This window comes from Alternaria alternata (assembly GCF_001642055.1).
Source record: "Alternaria alternata strain SRC1lrK2f unplaced genomic scaffold CC77scaffold_49, whole genome shotgun sequence".
Taxonomy (NCBI): Eukaryota; Fungi; Ascomycota; class Dothideomycetes; order Pleosporales; family Pleosporaceae; genus Alternaria; species Alternaria alternata.
This window is the reverse complement of record NW_017306238.1, coordinates 1-15419: the sequence shown is the minus strand read 5'-3', so window position 1 is coordinate 15419 and position 15419 is coordinate 1. Positions and strand designations below refer to the sequence as shown.

General features: G+C 50.3%; 8 protein-coding genes across 8 annotated transcripts; 4 read left to right on the top strand and 4 right to left on the bottom strand.

The window, feature by feature from the left end:
- Positions 1-102: 102 nt before the first annotated feature.
- CC77DRAFT_951380 (hypothetical protein) lies at positions 103-1519 on the bottom strand (the record flags this gene model as incomplete). The annotated part of the gene is made up of 4 exons (XM_018535376.1): positions 103-263; positions 354-647; positions 700-770; positions 822-1519. The coding sequence occupies 4 exons, from the start codon at positions 1517-1519 to the stop codon at positions 103-105; spliced, it is 1224 nt and encodes a 407-aa protein (XP_018378671.1).
- Positions 1520-2148: 629 nt separating this feature from the next.
- CC77DRAFT_1045452 (NAD(P)-binding protein) lies at positions 2149-3851 on the bottom strand. Its single transcript, XM_018527403.1, has 4 exons — positions 3705-3851; positions 3497-3641; positions 2878-3410; positions 2149-2827 (listed from the first exon to the last, which is right to left on the bottom strand). Exons 1-4 carry the CDS (start codon positions 3766-3768, stop codon positions 2283-2285), a joined length of 1287 nt encoding a protein of 428 aa, XP_018378670.1. The 5' UTR covers positions 3769-3851; the 3' UTR covers positions 2149-2282.
- An 830-nt stretch (positions 3852-4681) lies between these two features.
- Positions 4682-6541, top strand: CC77DRAFT_951357 (cytochrome P450; the record flags this gene model as incomplete). Its single annotated transcript, XM_018535374.1, has 6 exons — positions 4682-4771; positions 4832-4959; positions 5011-5224; positions 5274-5523; positions 5569-6331; positions 6382-6541. 6 exons carry the CDS (start codon positions 4682-4684, stop codon positions 6539-6541), a joined length of 1605 nt encoding a protein of 534 aa, XP_018378669.1.
- Positions 6542-6710: 169 nt separating this feature from the next.
- CC77DRAFT_1026788 (general substrate transporter) lies at positions 6711-8666 on the top strand. The gene is made up of 4 exons (XM_018526326.1): positions 6711-7085; positions 7134-7402; positions 7453-8299; positions 8353-8666. Exons 1-4 carry the CDS (start codon positions 6897-6899, stop codon positions 8578-8580), a joined length of 1533 nt encoding a protein of 510 aa, XP_018378668.1. The 5' UTR covers positions 6711-6896; the 3' UTR covers positions 8581-8666.
- Positions 8625-9496, bottom strand: CC77DRAFT_1100903 (hypothetical protein). Its single transcript, XM_018530102.1, has 3 exons — positions 9393-9496; positions 8865-9340; positions 8625-8806 (listed from the first exon to the last, which is right to left on the bottom strand). The coding sequence occupies exons 2-3, from the start codon at positions 9316-9318 to the stop codon at positions 8718-8720; spliced, it is 543 nt and encodes a 180-aa protein (XP_018378667.1). The 5' UTR covers positions 9319-9340; positions 9393-9496; the 3' UTR covers positions 8625-8717.
- A 992-nt stretch (positions 9497-10488) lies between these two features.
- CC77DRAFT_1068037 (hypothetical protein) lies at positions 10489-11623 on the top strand (the record flags this gene model as incomplete). The annotated part of the gene is made up of 3 exons (XM_018529069.1): positions 10489-10644; positions 10695-11443; positions 11500-11623. 3 exons carry the CDS (start codon positions 10489-10491, stop codon positions 11621-11623), a joined length of 1029 nt encoding a protein of 342 aa, XP_018378666.1.
- A 640-nt stretch (positions 11624-12263) lies between these two features.
- On the bottom strand, positions 12264-13675 carry CC77DRAFT_1100901 (hypothetical protein). The gene is made up of 2 exons (XM_018530101.1): positions 13086-13675; positions 12264-13021 (listed from the first exon to the last, which is right to left on the bottom strand). The coding sequence occupies exons 1-2, from the start codon at positions 13476-13478 to the stop codon at positions 12368-12370; spliced, it is 1047 nt and encodes a 348-aa protein (XP_018378665.1). The 5' UTR covers positions 13479-13675; the 3' UTR covers positions 12264-12367.
- Positions 13676-14322: 647 nt separating this feature from the next.
- On the top strand, positions 14323-15353 carry CC77DRAFT_1026782 (hypothetical protein). Its single transcript, XM_018526325.1, has 3 exons — positions 14323-14463; positions 14517-14776; positions 14863-15353. The coding sequence occupies exons 1-3, from the start codon at positions 14414-14416 to the stop codon at positions 15096-15098; spliced, it is 546 nt and encodes a 181-aa protein (XP_018378664.1). The 5' UTR covers positions 14323-14413; the 3' UTR covers positions 15099-15353.
- Positions 15354-15419: the final 66 nt, after the last annotated feature.

Below are 15419 nucleotides of genomic sequence, written 5' to 3'. Positions count from 1 at the left end.
TGGCTAGGCTTTCAGCTTGCATCATACCGTGACTCTTGGACACAAAGTTCAGCTGTCCTATAGGGCACTCACCCTGCTCACTACTACATGAAGAAAACAAACCTAGTGGATGCGATCCAACTTGAGCCTGTTCCTGGCAATCTTGTCATCAACCTGGTCCGTCTTGCCAGTGATGCGTGTGATGTGGGTATTTTGCTTGTCGACCTCCTCGCCCATTGCTCTACCAAGGTGGTTGAGGTTCTTGGCCATGCCGTGGAGTGCATCTGTTCATAGGATAGTCAGTATATGCGCGATCACGGCCAATCATAATGACAGAGAGTTCTGGTATAGGACGATGAACAGGAAAGACATACCCAAGTTGCCATCGATCTCATTCTCCATGGCATCATCTTCCTCGTCGGCCTCGAACTGGAACTTGGAGCGCGCGGCAAGCGAGCTCTTGTTGGGGCCCGCTGGGCCACCTCCCTGTTGTAGCTGGCGCTGAGCTTCGTTCGCGCGAGCTCCAGACTCCCACTTGGCGCGGTTGGTGGCTTCACGGGTCTCGCGGTCGCGCGCGTGCTGGTCCATGGCCTGTTGCATTTGCTTCTCGCGCTTGGAGTTGCCTGTGAAGGGGTTCGGGACGATGGAGAACATGCTTGCATTGATGCCTGGCGACGCTTTAGTCAAGACGGTTACTGATAACGTAGGGTAGGTACTCACGAGCCAGTTCCTTGGTTTGGCCATTAGCCCTGTCACTCTGGATGGAGGCAAGGTCGAGATTGCGTTCAGTGCTAGCGACTGGTCAGCTGTGCATGCTCATGGTCAAGTCGGGCCAGACTCACTTGTGAATACGCTCTCCTTGGGCCGCTAGGGTTCCCAGGGTTCCGCGACCAGTTTCCAAGGCCTGCTCAGCAAGACGTAGAGCATTCCTCGTACTAGCAACGTCTTGTTGCTTCATGAACTTGATCTCTTGCTTTGTGGCGTCGATGTCCTCCTCTTCTTGTTCCTCAGCCGTCAATTGACGGTCTTCATAGGTTCCATAGCCACCAGGTGTGGATCCGTAACCACCAGGAGCTGCATCGCCGTATGCGCCGCTCGGGGTGCTTCCATAGGCACCGCTCTGTCCAAGGGCGCTAGGCTGTTGGGCCGGCTGCGCTTTCTGGCGTTGGGGTGCATTGCCGAAAAGCTCGTTGCGGCCTGCTTCGGTGCTCATGGTGTCGTTGGAAGCGGTCCTTCCAAGGCCTCCGTAGCCGCCAGGTCGCTGGGGTGCACCTCCGCCGTAGCGGTCGTTTCCATAGCCTGACTGCGCGCCGTAGCTTCCTCCCTGGGCACCGTATCCACCCGCATTCTGTCCGTAGCTCTGACCTGGGCCTGTCACGGCTGGCGTCTTCTCCTGTCGAAACGATGTGTCCTGACCACCAGGGGAGTAGGATGGGGGTGGCTGCGCGTACGGGTCCTTGGCTACAGGCGCGGCATATGGATTCTGGGCTGCTGGGCTAGCTGTTCCAGCCTTGTCTTTCTTCTTGGAGAAGAGTCCCATGGTTTATGTGTAGAGGGAGGAGTCTGTGGAGGGGTTTTGGCGGGAGATTCGTGTCGTGTATGCGTCGGTATTAGGGGTCGGTGCGGTGAAAGCTGACAGGTCGGGAAGCACCAAGGGAATTGTGGGGTGCCTTATCGATTGGCCTAGTCAAAGTTTACTGGACGTCCTTTCTGATCGTATACGCAAACTCGAAATAGGGAGATGGAAGGGATGTACACGGCGAAGAGGCGACGTCGCAGTATATGAATGTCACAGACAGAAGAAATCGTGTTTGAGCAGTCGATGTTTTGCTGCGTCTGGTGTTTCAATCACTTCAAGCGCCCAACCTGCCGCTAGTGAGAAGGCGGAGTGAGTGGAGTACGCCACCGCGTGTGGCTGAGGCGATGCCAGGAATAGTTCACCAGCCTGGGTACATGTACGTCTACAGACTTGATCAAGCGTTCAGACAGGTTTTGTTGTCGTTCCCATCCCTCAAGGTTACCGTACCCATCGTATTATCACATCTTGGGTACCACGGTCCGTAAGGCTGGCGCATCTCCGGGCCCACATGCCCACTTCAATTTGGTCCCTGCATATCACAGAAGCACGTTCAGATCTCTTGCGAAAAGCGACAAAAACTAAAACTCCTAAGTTCACTTCACTATGCTGAATCTGGGTATCATTTTTCTACATCCTGTATCAACGTCGTGATATATACAAAGTGCGACAAGCGTTTCACACCAACGAGGAGCAAGTTGTTGTCCACTGCGAAGTGTTAGTAACGCTACGTTGTCCAGATTGCGCTGTCTTCTTCATGCATGACTTCACCATCAGAGGATGGCAGGTCTTCATGTTCCTCTTTCGTCCATATCTCATTTCCTGCTACCACAGGGAACGACGTCAAAACCCTGCTGATGTCCCCCCACCATACCTCGCCAAACCGCCGATACCAGTCTACTGTAACTTTCAAACCTTCGTCGAAACTGGTCTTGGGTTCCCACCCCAATGCGGTGAGCTTTGATCCATCTGTCGCATAGCGTTGATCATTAAATGGTCGATCCTCTGTGTACTCTACCCATTTGGAAACCTCAGCAGAAGAGCCGTGGGGGATCCCGAAGACATTTAGCAGCCTGCTACAAATTTCCGAATTCGAAATCTCGTCCTTTGACGCGATATTGTAGATCTGACCAACCTGGCCCTTGTGCAATATAGTGTCTAGTGCATCCACTATGTCACCCGCGTAGAGGTAGCGTCGTGTGGGTGATCCATCACCGTGCAGAAGGAGCTTCTGTTTCCGTTGTAGTAGCATGATAAACTTTGGGATGATCTCTGTATCAGTCAGCTTCGTGGGTTTTCTCTAGCTTCACAGAAGTGCCTACTCTCAGGGAACTGATGCGGCCCATACACATTGTTCGCCCGGACAGTGATCAGTGGCAGCTTGAAGCTGCTCCTGTACGCGCTGACCATCATCTCCGCTGCAGCCTTGCTCGCCGAGTAAGGATTCGTGGGCGCCAGTATGCTCGTCTCGCCCAGATCTGCAGCTCCAATTGGAACGTCGCCATACACCTCGTCCGTGGAGATGTGTATAAACCTGGTGACACCATGTTCCCTCGCTCGCTCGAGCAAGACGTGTGTGCCGTAAACATTCGTGTTTGTGAACTCGTACGAATTGCCAAAGCTGAGGTCGACGTGCGATTGTGCTGCGAAGTGGAAGATGGTTTCGATCTTGTGTTTGCGCAGTACACGCTTGACATCTGCGGGCGATGTGATGTCACCTTGTTCGAATGCGAAATTTGGTCGGTCGTCGAGAATTCGCGTGTTGTTGAGCGTGGCGCAGTAGTCTAGCTTGTCAAAGGAGACGACATTGTAGTGTGGGTATGTAAGGACCACATGCCGCACGAACCAGCAAGCTCTGCTCCTTGGTCAGTCGTGGTCTAGTTCAAGCAAAAGTCAAGAGACGCACAGCTCACAACTTCCCGTGGTCTCGTCGCGACGTACATGAAGCCGGCTCCACCTGTAACCAAAATGTTCTTCGCGTCAGGGAGAGGTTCGAAGTTAGTACTACCGATGAGTATCGGCGCCTGCTTCCAAAGCTCCTGCTTGACATGCGATCTCGGATTAAGAACTGTCGACCCTCGTCGGCCTGGTATTGTTAGCGTCTGGGTTGGACTGTGCCTTGCATCGCATGCTGCAGGTGGGGACTCACGCTTTACGCCATTGGTGCCATTGACAACATAGTGGGCAGTGTCGGGATTTTGGACATAACTCATGGTCGTGATGACTTTTGCTCTTGTCAAACGAAAGCTGTCAAAGGCTTTCTTGACATGCTCATATAAGGTCCAAACGATGTATACCACCGTGTCACGTCTGGCGCGTCACTGGCCGCCCGTGTTTACGAAGCTGAATTAGTGCTAACTTGTAACGGAGATGTACCCGCCTGGTTACCTTACGTCATCTCCGAAAGCATGAAACCTCACCATCATTGCACTACGACAAACCCCAACTAGATTTCGAACCTCTCGAAGCTGACAAAGTGATGCTCTAATACCGTTTCTTAGCCTTTGTCAAACGACACTATTCGGGCTCCAGACCACATCGTACTGAACGCCATGCCTTAGGTCTGTCGAATGCACAGCCCAAGCCTAGACGCGTCATCGACAATATCCTTCTTCAGCACAATTGAGGACCGAATGTTACTACAGCGGCGGTATTACACGTATCCACTATTTCACTTCCAAATTTCAATAAGTTTTCGTTCGTTGTCGTCTCTTTCCGTACAAATACCGGATTGATCATTTTCCCAAGATCGCACTCTGCATGCCGCCTCTTTCGCGTATCCATGACCTTTTTCCTCTTGGTAAAATTCAAGGTTTTTGAGTTTCAAGTACAAAGCGACATGGTTCACAGCGTATCACACATGTACAAGACCTAGGTATGCACCTCGAGGATCCGATCTGCGGTCAGATGGCCAGATTGGGTTGCCCCACCATAGTGTAATGTGGGGATGACAATATACTGCTCTTCGAGGACGATTCCAGCATTCTGAATAGAACAAAAAGCCAAGTATGGACCTATGACCTTGTATTCCATCACTATCACTGGAAGAAATCAACACTAAGCACATCACCTTGTACTACGACGATGGGGTTCAGTAGAGCAGCAGAGTGGTCATATTTAGGGACTATGGGCTTATGGGCTGTTAGTCTGTTCACCCTTGGGTGGATTGCTCTCATATTGGACTACAGTCGCATGCTGTATTTGAGATGGCGAATGGTAACCGCCCGCTTCTGCCTATCCTTATGTCTCTAGAGAATTCAACTCATACACTGGCAGCCGCCTGGACCACTACCATGGCCAATCATTGGCAATACATTCAGCTTACCGGAGGAAAAGCCTTGGTTTCTTATCGAGCAGCTATCCAAGGACTACAACTCTCCGCTTATCACGTTCTGGATTGGGCGGTCAGTCTGCACGGAAAGTTTTTGTTGTGGAGAGTGAGTAACACATTGCAGGAGGCCCACGATTTGGATCAACGACGCGTGGGCTGCCGACGAAGTCCTCGTAAAGCGAGCCAATATCTACAACTCTCGGCCGCGAATGCTGATGTTCGCCGAGTTGATGGGTGGTCAAAATAATCTACTGCATAAATACACATACACGAGAGAGCAGCGCGAGCGGTTCCGTGACCTCCGGAAGCTTACACACCAGGGCGTTGGGATTCAGCGGGTGAGTTGAAGTTGCGGTATGGCACGCTTCCCACTGACATAATACTTAGGTACAAAATTATCGCAGCCTCCAAGATGATGAGAACAAGGTAGTGGTGAAGGATTTGCTCACCACACCGGACAAATTCGTGTCACACTTCGAGAGATACGCTACAAGCGTTGTGTCAATTATCGGCTTCGGACGTCGGATCGCGGACTGCCAAGATCCGTTAATTACTGAAGTGATTGCTCAGATGCAAAACTCTGCTCAGATGGCAGTCGTCGCCAAAGACTTCCCACGCTTGATGGAGACTTTCCCATGTAAGTATCGGAGGCTCGAATGAAATCTAGCGTTAACGGCAAAAGGGCTTGCAAAATTCCCCGACTGTATTGCTCCTTGGAAGCGTGGTACACGGCGTTCCGCCAAACCCAAGTTCGGCCGCCATGACTTCTTCTTTGCTTTAGCAGAAGAGGCAAACCAGAGTTCAGGCGAGAACTACGCGAAGTATTTGTTTCGTGAAGCACCTCAGTACAATCTTCATCCACTCGAAATCTCCAATCTCGCCGCCAACCTGCTCGGTGCCGGAGCAGACACATCGAGTAGCACACTTGTTACGGCTGTACTAGCTATGCGCGCATTTCCTGAGACCCTCGATCATGCGTGGGATGAACTCGATCGTGTCGTGGGTCGAGCACGAAGTCCAACCTTAGATGACGACCTCCCATACCTCCGCGCTTTCACCAAGGAAGTCTTCCGCTGGCGGTCTGTTGCAATCATCGGAGGTACTGCCCACGCCCCTGTCCAAGATGACTATTGGAACGGCTATTATATTCCGAAGGGAACCTGGATGCAAGGTAATGTCTGGGCGATACATCACAATGAGCGCGATTTCCCAGATCCTGACCGCTTCAATCCACGAAGATTCTTGGACACGGACGATAAGAGACCATTCCCTGGGGAGAAAGGATATATGACTTTTGGATGGGGAAGAAGAAGTTGTGCAGGCCAAGCATTAGCGGAGCAGGGAACAAATCTTAGTGTCGCACGATTGGTGTGGGCATACAAGGTGGAACCAGAAGTGGACGAGCATACGGGGGAAGAAGTGCCTGTTGACATCTTCAACTACTCGTAAGTTATGCTTATAGATAGACCAATCGAAGGTTGCTGATCGTTGATAGGAGTGGGTCCAACTGGAAACCCCAGCCGTTCCGAGTCAAGTTTACACCGAGACACGAAGAGATCAAGCAAACCATCCTTCGGGAGGGCAAGCAAGCACTGAACGACTTGGCCAAGTATGAACGCGAGACTAAGTACACCTTCAGCACCTTTTATCAGTAGTGTTGAGCTGGGTTGCAATGATTTGATTATACTACAAGCAGTACCTATATACTAAAATGGCGACATGCGATGCGCAAGGGTCACAGCCAAATCATGCGGGATCTCCCTCAAGATCCCTAATCCGCTAGGTTGATCACTGCTTGATACGGTAAGGCGCCGAGCATCTCCATACATCTCCGCATAACACCCCTGCCAGTGCGGAGTAGACATGAACTTCTCCTCATTGCCCCACGACGCCAGCTCATATGGCTTGCAGAAGCTACTAGGACGGCCTGGCCTGGTCATCTCCTGCTGCCTAAGGCTACAGATATTTCTTCTTATCAATAGGTAGCCATCACTTACTGTATGGACTGCAATGGCAAAACTCCAGGAGACAACCTTGTGGGCTAATCGAAAATGCTTGATCATATGCTCGGCTGTCGCGATAGCCAGTATGCAGTATGGAATCGATACTGCTGCAGTCGGTGGCCTTCAAGCTATGCCTGGATTCTTGATGGTGTTTGGATACGAGGAACCGGCGAGCCCACTGGGCTATGGCATCGACGCAGGTATAATCAATCTGCTACGTGGACTTGACTGACGCGCTGAACAGTCGACGGTACAGCAACTCATGACCTCTTTGTTAAACCTCGGGTCGTGCTTATCTGCCATCGCCGCCGGTGTCTTTGGTACATACTTCGGTCGGAAGAAAGCACTATGGCTTGCATGCATAATTTGTTTAGGAGCAGTATCGCTACAAATTGGATCGACGTCTAACACAGGCCTTTACGTCGGTCGTCTGTTCTTAGGCTTTTCCAATGGCTTCTTCGTCGTATTTTCGACAGTTTATTGTAGCGAAGCAGCGCCTGCGCACCTGAGGGAGCATGTCTCTTGTAATCACCTTCTTGCGCTGAATCACTGACAATAAGCAGAATCATGGTTGGCCTATTTTCGTTCTATGTGAACCTCGGAAGCATTATCGGCTCGGTAATCGACAACTACACTTCACGCTATCTTTCCAAACTCTCGTATCAGATTCCTCTCGCCTGCATGTTCATTGTTCCAGTCCTGCTCGGCACAGCACTTTTCTTCGTCCCCGAGAGCCCTCGATGGCTTTTGCACCACGACCAGCACGACGCAGCGCGCAGATCCTTGGAGCGCCTTCGTTTCGACCATGGGGACGAGTTAGAACTAGAATGGGCCGAGATGATCCGTGGCGTAGCTGAAGAGCGCAGACTGAGCCAGAGTTCGGGATTTCTGGATCTCTTCCGTGGAAATGACTTAAGACGTACATTGCTTTGTTGGGGTACGATCGCAAGCCAGTCAGCCAGTGGGGTTTGGTTCTTCATTGGGTACCAAACGTACTTCTTTACCATCGCTGGTATCACAAAAGCGTTCGAATACAGCATCATGAACTCTTGCATTGGGTTCATTGGTGTACATCTAGGTCTCTTCTCCATGAACAAACTGTTCGGTAGGAGAACGATCATGATCACCGGAGCCATAATGTGCGGTTTATGTGAGCTCGCTTGTGGGATTGCGAGTAGTGCGAAGCCAAATTCAACGGAAACTGGGAATGTGTTGGTAGCTTTTACGGCGCTGTTCATGTTCTGTTATAATGCTGGAGTGGGTGTTGCCACAAGTCCTCTAGCAACCGAGCTTGTTAGTTCGCGCCTGCGCGCTTGGACTGTAGGAAGTGCGAACGCATTGGGGTACTTTCTTGCTTGGCTGGTTGGCTTCTGCTCACCCTACTTCATCAACCCCCAAGATCTTGACTGGGTCAGTACAACCACTCCTTACGGTATGTAGTGTCAGTGTTAACGTGTTTGCAGGGCCCGCAGTATACCTATATCTGGGCAGCTTCGAACTTTCTATGCGTGATATGGTTCTACTTCTTTCTCCCTGAGACGAAAACGCGATCGTTGGAAGAGCTCGATGAGATCTTTGAAGCGGGCGTCGCAGCACGGAAATTCAAACAATATGAGTGCAGGATTAAAGAGGATGCTAAGCAAGATGTTTATGGACAAGAAAAGTCTGAGGTGGTAAATCAAGCGGTATGAAGCACCGCCTCAGTAGCCCGAACGAAGGTGAATGTTGCGGTGTGCGCATCACATAGGGGGATCTCACTTCGAGATGATGTGGTGGTAGATACATGGATCTAATATGGCTTGCCAGTATCCCCCATATAGAATATTGACTAAAGGATAGCAAGAATGCTTAGTGTTGCAGCTAGAGCTAAGACCACTATACGAAGCTGATACTCTCCCAAGTTGCCTGCGGCCGTGCCTTGTTCGGTTAGCGCCTTGATAGAGTATTTCAGTGGGCAGAGTGAACAAGCACACACCTTCTTCAGGAGTTTCGGTCGTTTCAGCTCCACCTCCTGACCCAGTCGTGGAAGCCGACACTTCTTCGGTAGACTGGGACATTCCCTCGGAAGTAGATGTTGTCGGCGTTACCCCAGTAACCGTTGAGGATACGGTTACTGTCGCGTCTTCCCCTACGATTTGACAAGGTCCACTAAGAAAAGGGTATGATGGATCGGTCATGTCGTTGATACAGTCGAAGAAGTCTCCCCCGTCATTAACCTCGCACCATTGAGTGCAATTGTCTTGGAGGCGCACCTCGGCGCCGCTGTCACAGCAGGATGTGATGTTGACCTCGCTGGGAGGGACGTTGACTTGGCAAATTTGACCTACAAGTCCCGTCACATTGATCCCGTTAGGTGCAATGTTTGGTGAGCAAGCAGTAGGAGTGGGCTGAGTTTCGCCAGATGTGATAGAGCTGAGAGAAGCAGACATGATTGTGGCGGCTTTCTTGAGTCTAAGAGCTTAGAATGAAAGAATAAGTTTCGATGAAAGCAGCGTATACTCACGTTCCGCCCAATTCATGCTACTGCCTAAGTATAGCAGCGCTGCGGCATTGCGACGTCATTTTGCTGACTGTGAGCCGTCGGACCCGGATGTTATGAAACCGAAGTCATAAGAGGATCTAGTGAATGTAACATTCGCCTTTGTTGTCTCAGTACATCGCGATGCTTAGGTTGCCCAGACGTATGCCAAGGGCGGGGACGGCACGCGCGGCACTTCAGTGCCGCCTCCAGGTACACATCTTCGCTTCCAATTATCCAGCATCCTTGACATCACGTTACGCCCCGTTTTACGAACCTATGAACGATATTGACACTTCGAAATCAAATGAATGCAAACCCTTCAGGGCTCCACGTATTGAACGGACAGTTACAGCCGGAGTGTTATGGAATAGTGCATGACCACTATAATGCTCAGCACTAGGCTAACTAGACGCGTCGTTCGCATTCGACTTCCATGGTGAGTTGCTCTTGTTTGAGTTCTTCGTGTGGAGGTTTCAATCAAGAGAAAGCTTATTGATGCTCTCCACGAAACATCTACAAGTTGTTGCCATTAGAAGTTAGCGGGACCCAAGATGTGCAGTCGAGGTTTGCCTTGAAAGCCCCATCGGCGTGTGTAATTGGCAAGCGCTTACAATGCCTGAAAGACTCTTTCGTTTATGGATGAGTAGTATACCACCCAGCATAGCCTCCTTCACGGGTAACGGATGTTCTAACATGTCCCCAAGGAAGTATATTCTCGATCGTGCTGCCAAAAACAGAAGAAGATGTAGAATATCTATGTCATCGCGCGTGAGAGCGGCAAACAACCAACACCATCTGCCTCTTGGTACCAGTAGATGAGTACAAATCTGCGCCGAGGAACGGCTCAATGTAACGCTCAACGCTCCCTCGAAGACTGTCAGCATAAACGCCCTCTTGATGCAAGCTGAATACGAATATCACCAAACGAGAGAGAACCAGAGGGTCCCAAACGCCTATAAGAACAGCTATCATTCGGTAGGAAAGGTATTCTCGACACCCATTGTCTTCTCAATATCATCTCGAGAGCAGCCAGTTTCCGAGTTTCTTGTTTAAAACATCTTCTTCTATCACCATCAACATGTTTCGGCCTCTTGGAGCCATGCTTTGGATCGGCGCTGTCTCCGGCATGCCCACCAGTCCGAATCTACTGTCAGCACGTCAGGACGAGACAGCCTTGTGGACATGCAGGGAAAATACCTGCACTGACTGTCCTTTTTACTTCAGCGCTGGAACGGTGAGCGACCTCAGGCCCTCGTTGGCACGAAGCGACTGACCGAGTACTAGGGATGGCCAGATTGCCCATACTACACTGGTGACCAACTCACGGAGAGCGGCTTCCCACCCCAAGAGAATGGTCAAATTCGAATCTATATCGATGTCCCTCCGCAGGAGGACGATTGTAGAACTCTTATTCGCACGCCCGTCAGACCAAACGACGTCAATTGTGGCGGCAACATCATCATCGCTGAGGGAGCAACATGTGCTGCGATCACCATCGATAATACCTTCATTGCGTCTCGGTGCTGCGGCCTCGAAGAATGCACCGACGCTGGCGCACCAGGCAAGCGTGATACGAGCAGAGTCGGCGCCAGTTCCTCTGGCATCCTTATGCTTCATGATCTCGATGGTAATGTTATTGAGCCGAAGACGGCTGCACTCTTGCAGCATGCAGATGATGAGCCGTCTCTTCCCGTCCAGGTCCGCAGCGCCGAAACACAACCTACCAAGTTTCTCACGAAACGGGACTGCGACGGCTTCCAAGCCACCAGAGGGCCGTTTCAGAGCGGTGGAACAAACTACGTCATCTCTGATGTAGTCACTTGTACGCCGACCGAATCATGCCAGGCAACTCTAGGCGAGGAAGTGACTGAAGAAACGACCTTTAGCACTGAAGTCTCTGTCAGCGATCCTTTGGGTATTGTTTCCGCTAGTGTTGGTTTTGAATTCTCGGAATCTGTAACCCAGAGCTTTGAGGGTTCGTATACGTTTGGACCAGGCGAGAGAGGCTATGTTGTCTTCATTCCATGGATCACGTAAGTTTCTCTATCGCATACAATGCTGTACACACGTCGCTAATATGATCACGAAGGTGTGTCGAGGGGTATTTCACAGGCGACTGTAGCGATGAGGGTGTTCAGACAACCATTTGTGGCGGTGAGAGTTCTGGCGGTGCTATCAAAGGTGAACAGCGTCCTGTCATCATCCGCGGCTGAGTGTTTCAACACGTTAGGTAAACGAAGAGGGAAAGGTTATAAGGACACTCATTTAAACGTCTTATAGTTGTCAAAGTGGGTCAAACGAACAATGTACCATACTTACTCCTTTGTTCAACCAAAATCGCATACCTGCAATGGGATTTGAATCGTGTATAGAAGGGAGAATGCGAGATTACCGTTGTACTGGTTGGTACGCACATGAGCTGGTAGTGTAGGTCAACTCCTACTTTTCCAGGGTGCAATGCTTGGACCTTGAACAATATCGCAGGTCTTGAGAAGCGTGCTATTGGGGAAGACATCGTTAACAATGCGGCATATCACCGAAGCTAACAACAAACCGCATTACTACCATGATCTGCGTCGGCAACTCGGGCGGTATCGTTGGTTCTTTGAACTTTATAGAAAAGGAGTCGCTATAATGCGAAACTAGATTCGACAGCTCACCATCGTTCGCTGTGGCGGGTATGGTGTGCGCTTTGACGTTGGGGCTTTTGTTCTCAAGGACTAACAAGAAGAATCTCGGGAGACGGAGCACGAACGGCGAGCCATCTACACGGAGGCTCAGTTGGAGAAGATGGGAGACCGAAGTTCACTGTTCAAGTACAATATTTACGCGTGGCAAGACATGGAGTTTGTTGAGACTGATTCGCTCGTTACATGTATCATCAACGAAGAGGCTGCTAGAGTCCCATAGCTGATATCGGAACTACAACTAGATAACTTACAAAGACTTTGTTCTGCTCATATGATGTTATCTTCCAACCGCCATTGCACTACATCGCGTAGTCTCCAAAGCGGCTGAAGCAGCAGCTCGACCACGACTCCTTCTGCGACAAGCTCTTCGCACTGATTGAATGTCAAACTCGCGCTATTTCTATAGCCATGTTTCTCTAGTATGTCCAAGATACGTTCCAAAGTATTTTCCGACCGTGTCAGGATAGCATCTGCATCGGCTCGAAGCGAGCCATTATCCACTTCGGGATCGTAGCCACCCCAAGCCTGCATTTCTTTAATCTCCGCGCCTTCTGCGCTAGATCGTTTCCATGTCTTTCCGTCGATGGTATCGTAACCTAGCAGTTTCGTACTGCGACCAGCGACGAATGATCTGAAGTCTTTATCCCAGTGCTTACTAGCCGAGATCATAAGGACTGTGACCGTGGCTGTAATGCCGTAAGTGTCAATCTGATTGCGTGTATGCCCGGCTGCACTTATCAGGATACCAGTATCCCCACCGAGCCGGTACCCTGAGAGATAATAGTCGCCATATTTCTTGCAAAGAGCTTCATAGCCTCCACCGTATTTAATCTCTATGATCGCCTCTTTGTTCAAGCGAGGCTGCCTCTGAAATTCAATAGTTCCGGCACGACAACTTGAGTTCAAGGATATCTTTTCAGACTGTTTCCCGTGTTAGAATTGAGGACGCGATAATCATTTAGAATACGTTGAGACCCCAGCTTACATCTCGATTCTCCTCAATGTTCTGATCAAATTCGCCTTTCACACTTGCAGCGGCAAGGAACGGAAGACCAACGCCCACGCCGAAACCTAGCGTGAGATGATCTTTCGTTTCGCGTTCCCTTCTTGTTGAAACCTTCTTGAAGGTCGATGTAGTGCCATACTCAAAGTGCAGCTCTTTGGGGATCATGTGCAGATCGGATAGCACGAACGGTGTCTCATCGGACCAAGGATTCTTTGTGGACTGCCGGCTTGAATGAAAGGTAGTCCCCAGTCGAATAGGTGTGTGGCCCCATGGTAAAGTGAGTGGTAGTTTTCGTTGGGTTTGTAGCATGATCTCATTGTCATCCGGGCCGTCAGGGCGCGCCGAATAGTCAGCCTCTATCTCTGATGCCATAATGGCGGATTGAATGGATGCTGTTGTATGCAGAATTGATCGAATATTTTTCGCTGTCAACAAGTCGAGAATGATTGTCTACAATGGAGACTAGGTATGCAGTGAGACAGGAGTCACCCATGGTAGGTGGAGCAATTTATTGGGAGAATTAGAGGCGTTGCAGTGTCTCGACGAATCGCCTGTACATCACAAACGGAGGTTTCGAAAGTTGTGTGCAACTGTTCAGCTTCAAAGCCACGGGTCGTGCTAGTGCACACTAGCTCAGGACGTACAGCCACCTGCGGGCTAACCCGAACGCCACGCGGTCTAGACAGCGAACCACGAGGCCACCGGGCTTTGCCGAGGGGCCCCAGATTTTCGTGATTCGCTACAATTATCTCACTATTCACGCTTTGCCTCTTCGAACCTTCCTCAGCTAACCACCAAACCTTTTTCGATACATTAGATCTCAGTCTGATCCAGCCACGAATGGAATTAGGAAACCCTTTATGCGGGGTCGCAACCCAATGCGGATTGACAGCTCGGACGGTCCGTTCAGAGGCTCTCTTTCAGGAAGATCGCTTGACAGCATTGTCGCTTGTCAAAGCTCAGGAAGGCCTAGAACAGGCTCTGAGGTTGTTCTAAGCTTCAGCTTCAGCCAGGGGTCCTCTTTCGGAGATAGTCAAACTACGGCTGAGCTTGATCGAGCATAGCTCCTACGCCTGGCGGTCAAATGGTGAATCTATGGTAGCTGAGATGGTGAGTCTGTAACTCGAATGGGCGTAACAGACCGAGGCTTACAGTCGAATGTCGTCTATATGATGACCCTATCTCGCTCTCTTCATTTTCTGCATCAACCTTTATGAGTCTTTGTTTCCAGGACCATCTATTTAGTTTAAAAATTTGAGACACTCAACACTTCTCCATCGCAGAATAGAATCTCATTGCTCGGCAAGATGTCGCTTCTCCTCGCTCCTTACAACCATGCTATGCGACTGGGCCAAGGGTATAAATCGCTGCCAGTTTAGAAGACATATTGACGCTGACAAACGAGTTCAGGTTCAATTCCTATACACAGCAAATTTGCATCGACGATGCTGTCGTTATCGGCGAGCAGAGGCCTGAGAACGTCGTCACTAATGATGGCACAACCATGCGGATCATGGCTCAGAAGAATGCATTGCCGAGTGCCTGGACGAGACAAAAGGAAGTCATTGTCGGAAAGCCGGCCACCGCAATTCTTGTCGCCAACGCCAAGAAGGCAAAAGACGAAGTTAAGATCATCGAAGAAGAACTTGCTGATGAAGCTGCTGCGGCAGGTACGTCATCTTGTCATGACATTGAGTTGCAGATGCTCAATTATCCACCGACTTCGAGCGCAGCAGGGTTCTGACATTGTGCACAGAAATACTGAACGAGAAGCCGGACGTAGAAGACAAGAAGTCATCGGTCGAGCCAGAGGAGCAAGCGAGACCTGAAGACCAGCCCGAACTTGCCAAAGAGGCCAACAGTGCCAACTCTGACGAGCCCAAACCAGCAAAAGCCAAGAAAGAGAAAGTCGATGCCGGGAGACTCAAGGAGAAGGTGGTGAAAGAAGACACACTCTCAGATGAATCGGCTTCTGCCGACTTACAGTACTAGGTCAAAAGTTTTGCAACGCCAAGCTGCCGAAGCGCCGAACCACCATTTTGGGCAATGCTGTTTTGGGTGGATAACTCACCCAAAACAACATTTTTTTCAATGTTTCAAAGCAGGATTTCATTGTCGATAGCTAGTACCTTGTATGCCACCCTTTGGCTTTGATACAAGCTTTAAGGCAGCGTGGCATAGACAATATAAGGGACTTGATCAGAGCGCTGGGGATACTCCGCCAGCACAATTTCAGCGCGTTACAGAATCTATCCCACTCATCTTCAGCCCTTAAGAGGTTGTTGTATTGCGGGTATCGAAGATAGAGAAGCT

Bases quoted from the DNA above. Each gene is read 5' to 3' on its own strand.
- CC77DRAFT_1045452 (XM_018527403.1), bottom strand. From the start codon at position 3,768: ATGAGTTATGTCCAAAATCCCGACACTGCCCACTATGTTGTCAATGGC. The intron at 3,411-3,496 runs GTACGTCGCGAC...ACCAAGGAGCAG, and splicing joins ACAGGTGGAGCCGGCTTCAT to AGCTTGCTGGTTCGTGCGGC. The intron at 2,828-2,877 runs GTAGGCACTTCT...TGACTGATACAG, and splicing joins GCCGCATCAGTTCCCTGAGA to AGATCATCCCAAAGTTTATC.
- CC77DRAFT_1026788 (XM_018526326.1), top strand. From the start codon at position 6,897: ATGGCAAAACTCCAGGAGACAACCTTGTGGGCTAATCGAAAATGCTTG. The intron at 7,086-7,133 runs GCAGGTATAATC...CGCGCTGAACAG, and splicing joins CACTGGGCTATGGCATCGAC to TCGACGGTACAGCAACTCAT. The intron at 7,403-7,452 runs GCATGTCTCTTG...GACAATAAGCAG, and splicing joins GCGCCTGCGCACCTGAGGGA to AATCATGGTTGGCCTATTTT.
- CC77DRAFT_1100903 (XM_018530102.1), bottom strand. From the start codon at position 9,318: ATGTCTGCTTCTCTCAGCTCTATCACATCTGGCGAAACTCAGCCCACT. The intron at 8,807-8,864 runs GTGTGTGCTTGT...TAACCGAACAAG, and splicing joins GACCGAAACTCCTGAAGAAG to GCACGGCCGCAGGCAACTTG.
- CC77DRAFT_1100901 (XM_018530101.1), bottom strand. From the start codon at position 13,478: ATGGCATCAGAGATAGAGGCTGACTATTCGGCGCGCCCTGACGGCCCG. The intron at 13,022-13,085 runs GTAAGCTGGGGT...CACGGGAAACAG, and splicing joins ACATTGAGGAGAATCGAGAT to TCTGAAAAGATATCCTTGAA.
- CC77DRAFT_1026782 (XM_018526325.1), top strand. From the start codon at position 14,414: ATGTCGCTTCTCCTCGCTCCTTACAACCATGCTATGCGACTGGGCCAA. The intron at 14,464-14,516 runs GTATAAATCGCT...AAACGAGTTCAG, and splicing joins GCTATGCGACTGGGCCAAGG to GTTCAATTCCTATACACAGC. The intron at 14,777-14,862 runs GTACGTCATCTT...CATTGTGCACAG, and splicing joins TGATGAAGCTGCTGCGGCAG to AAATACTGAACGAGAAGCCG.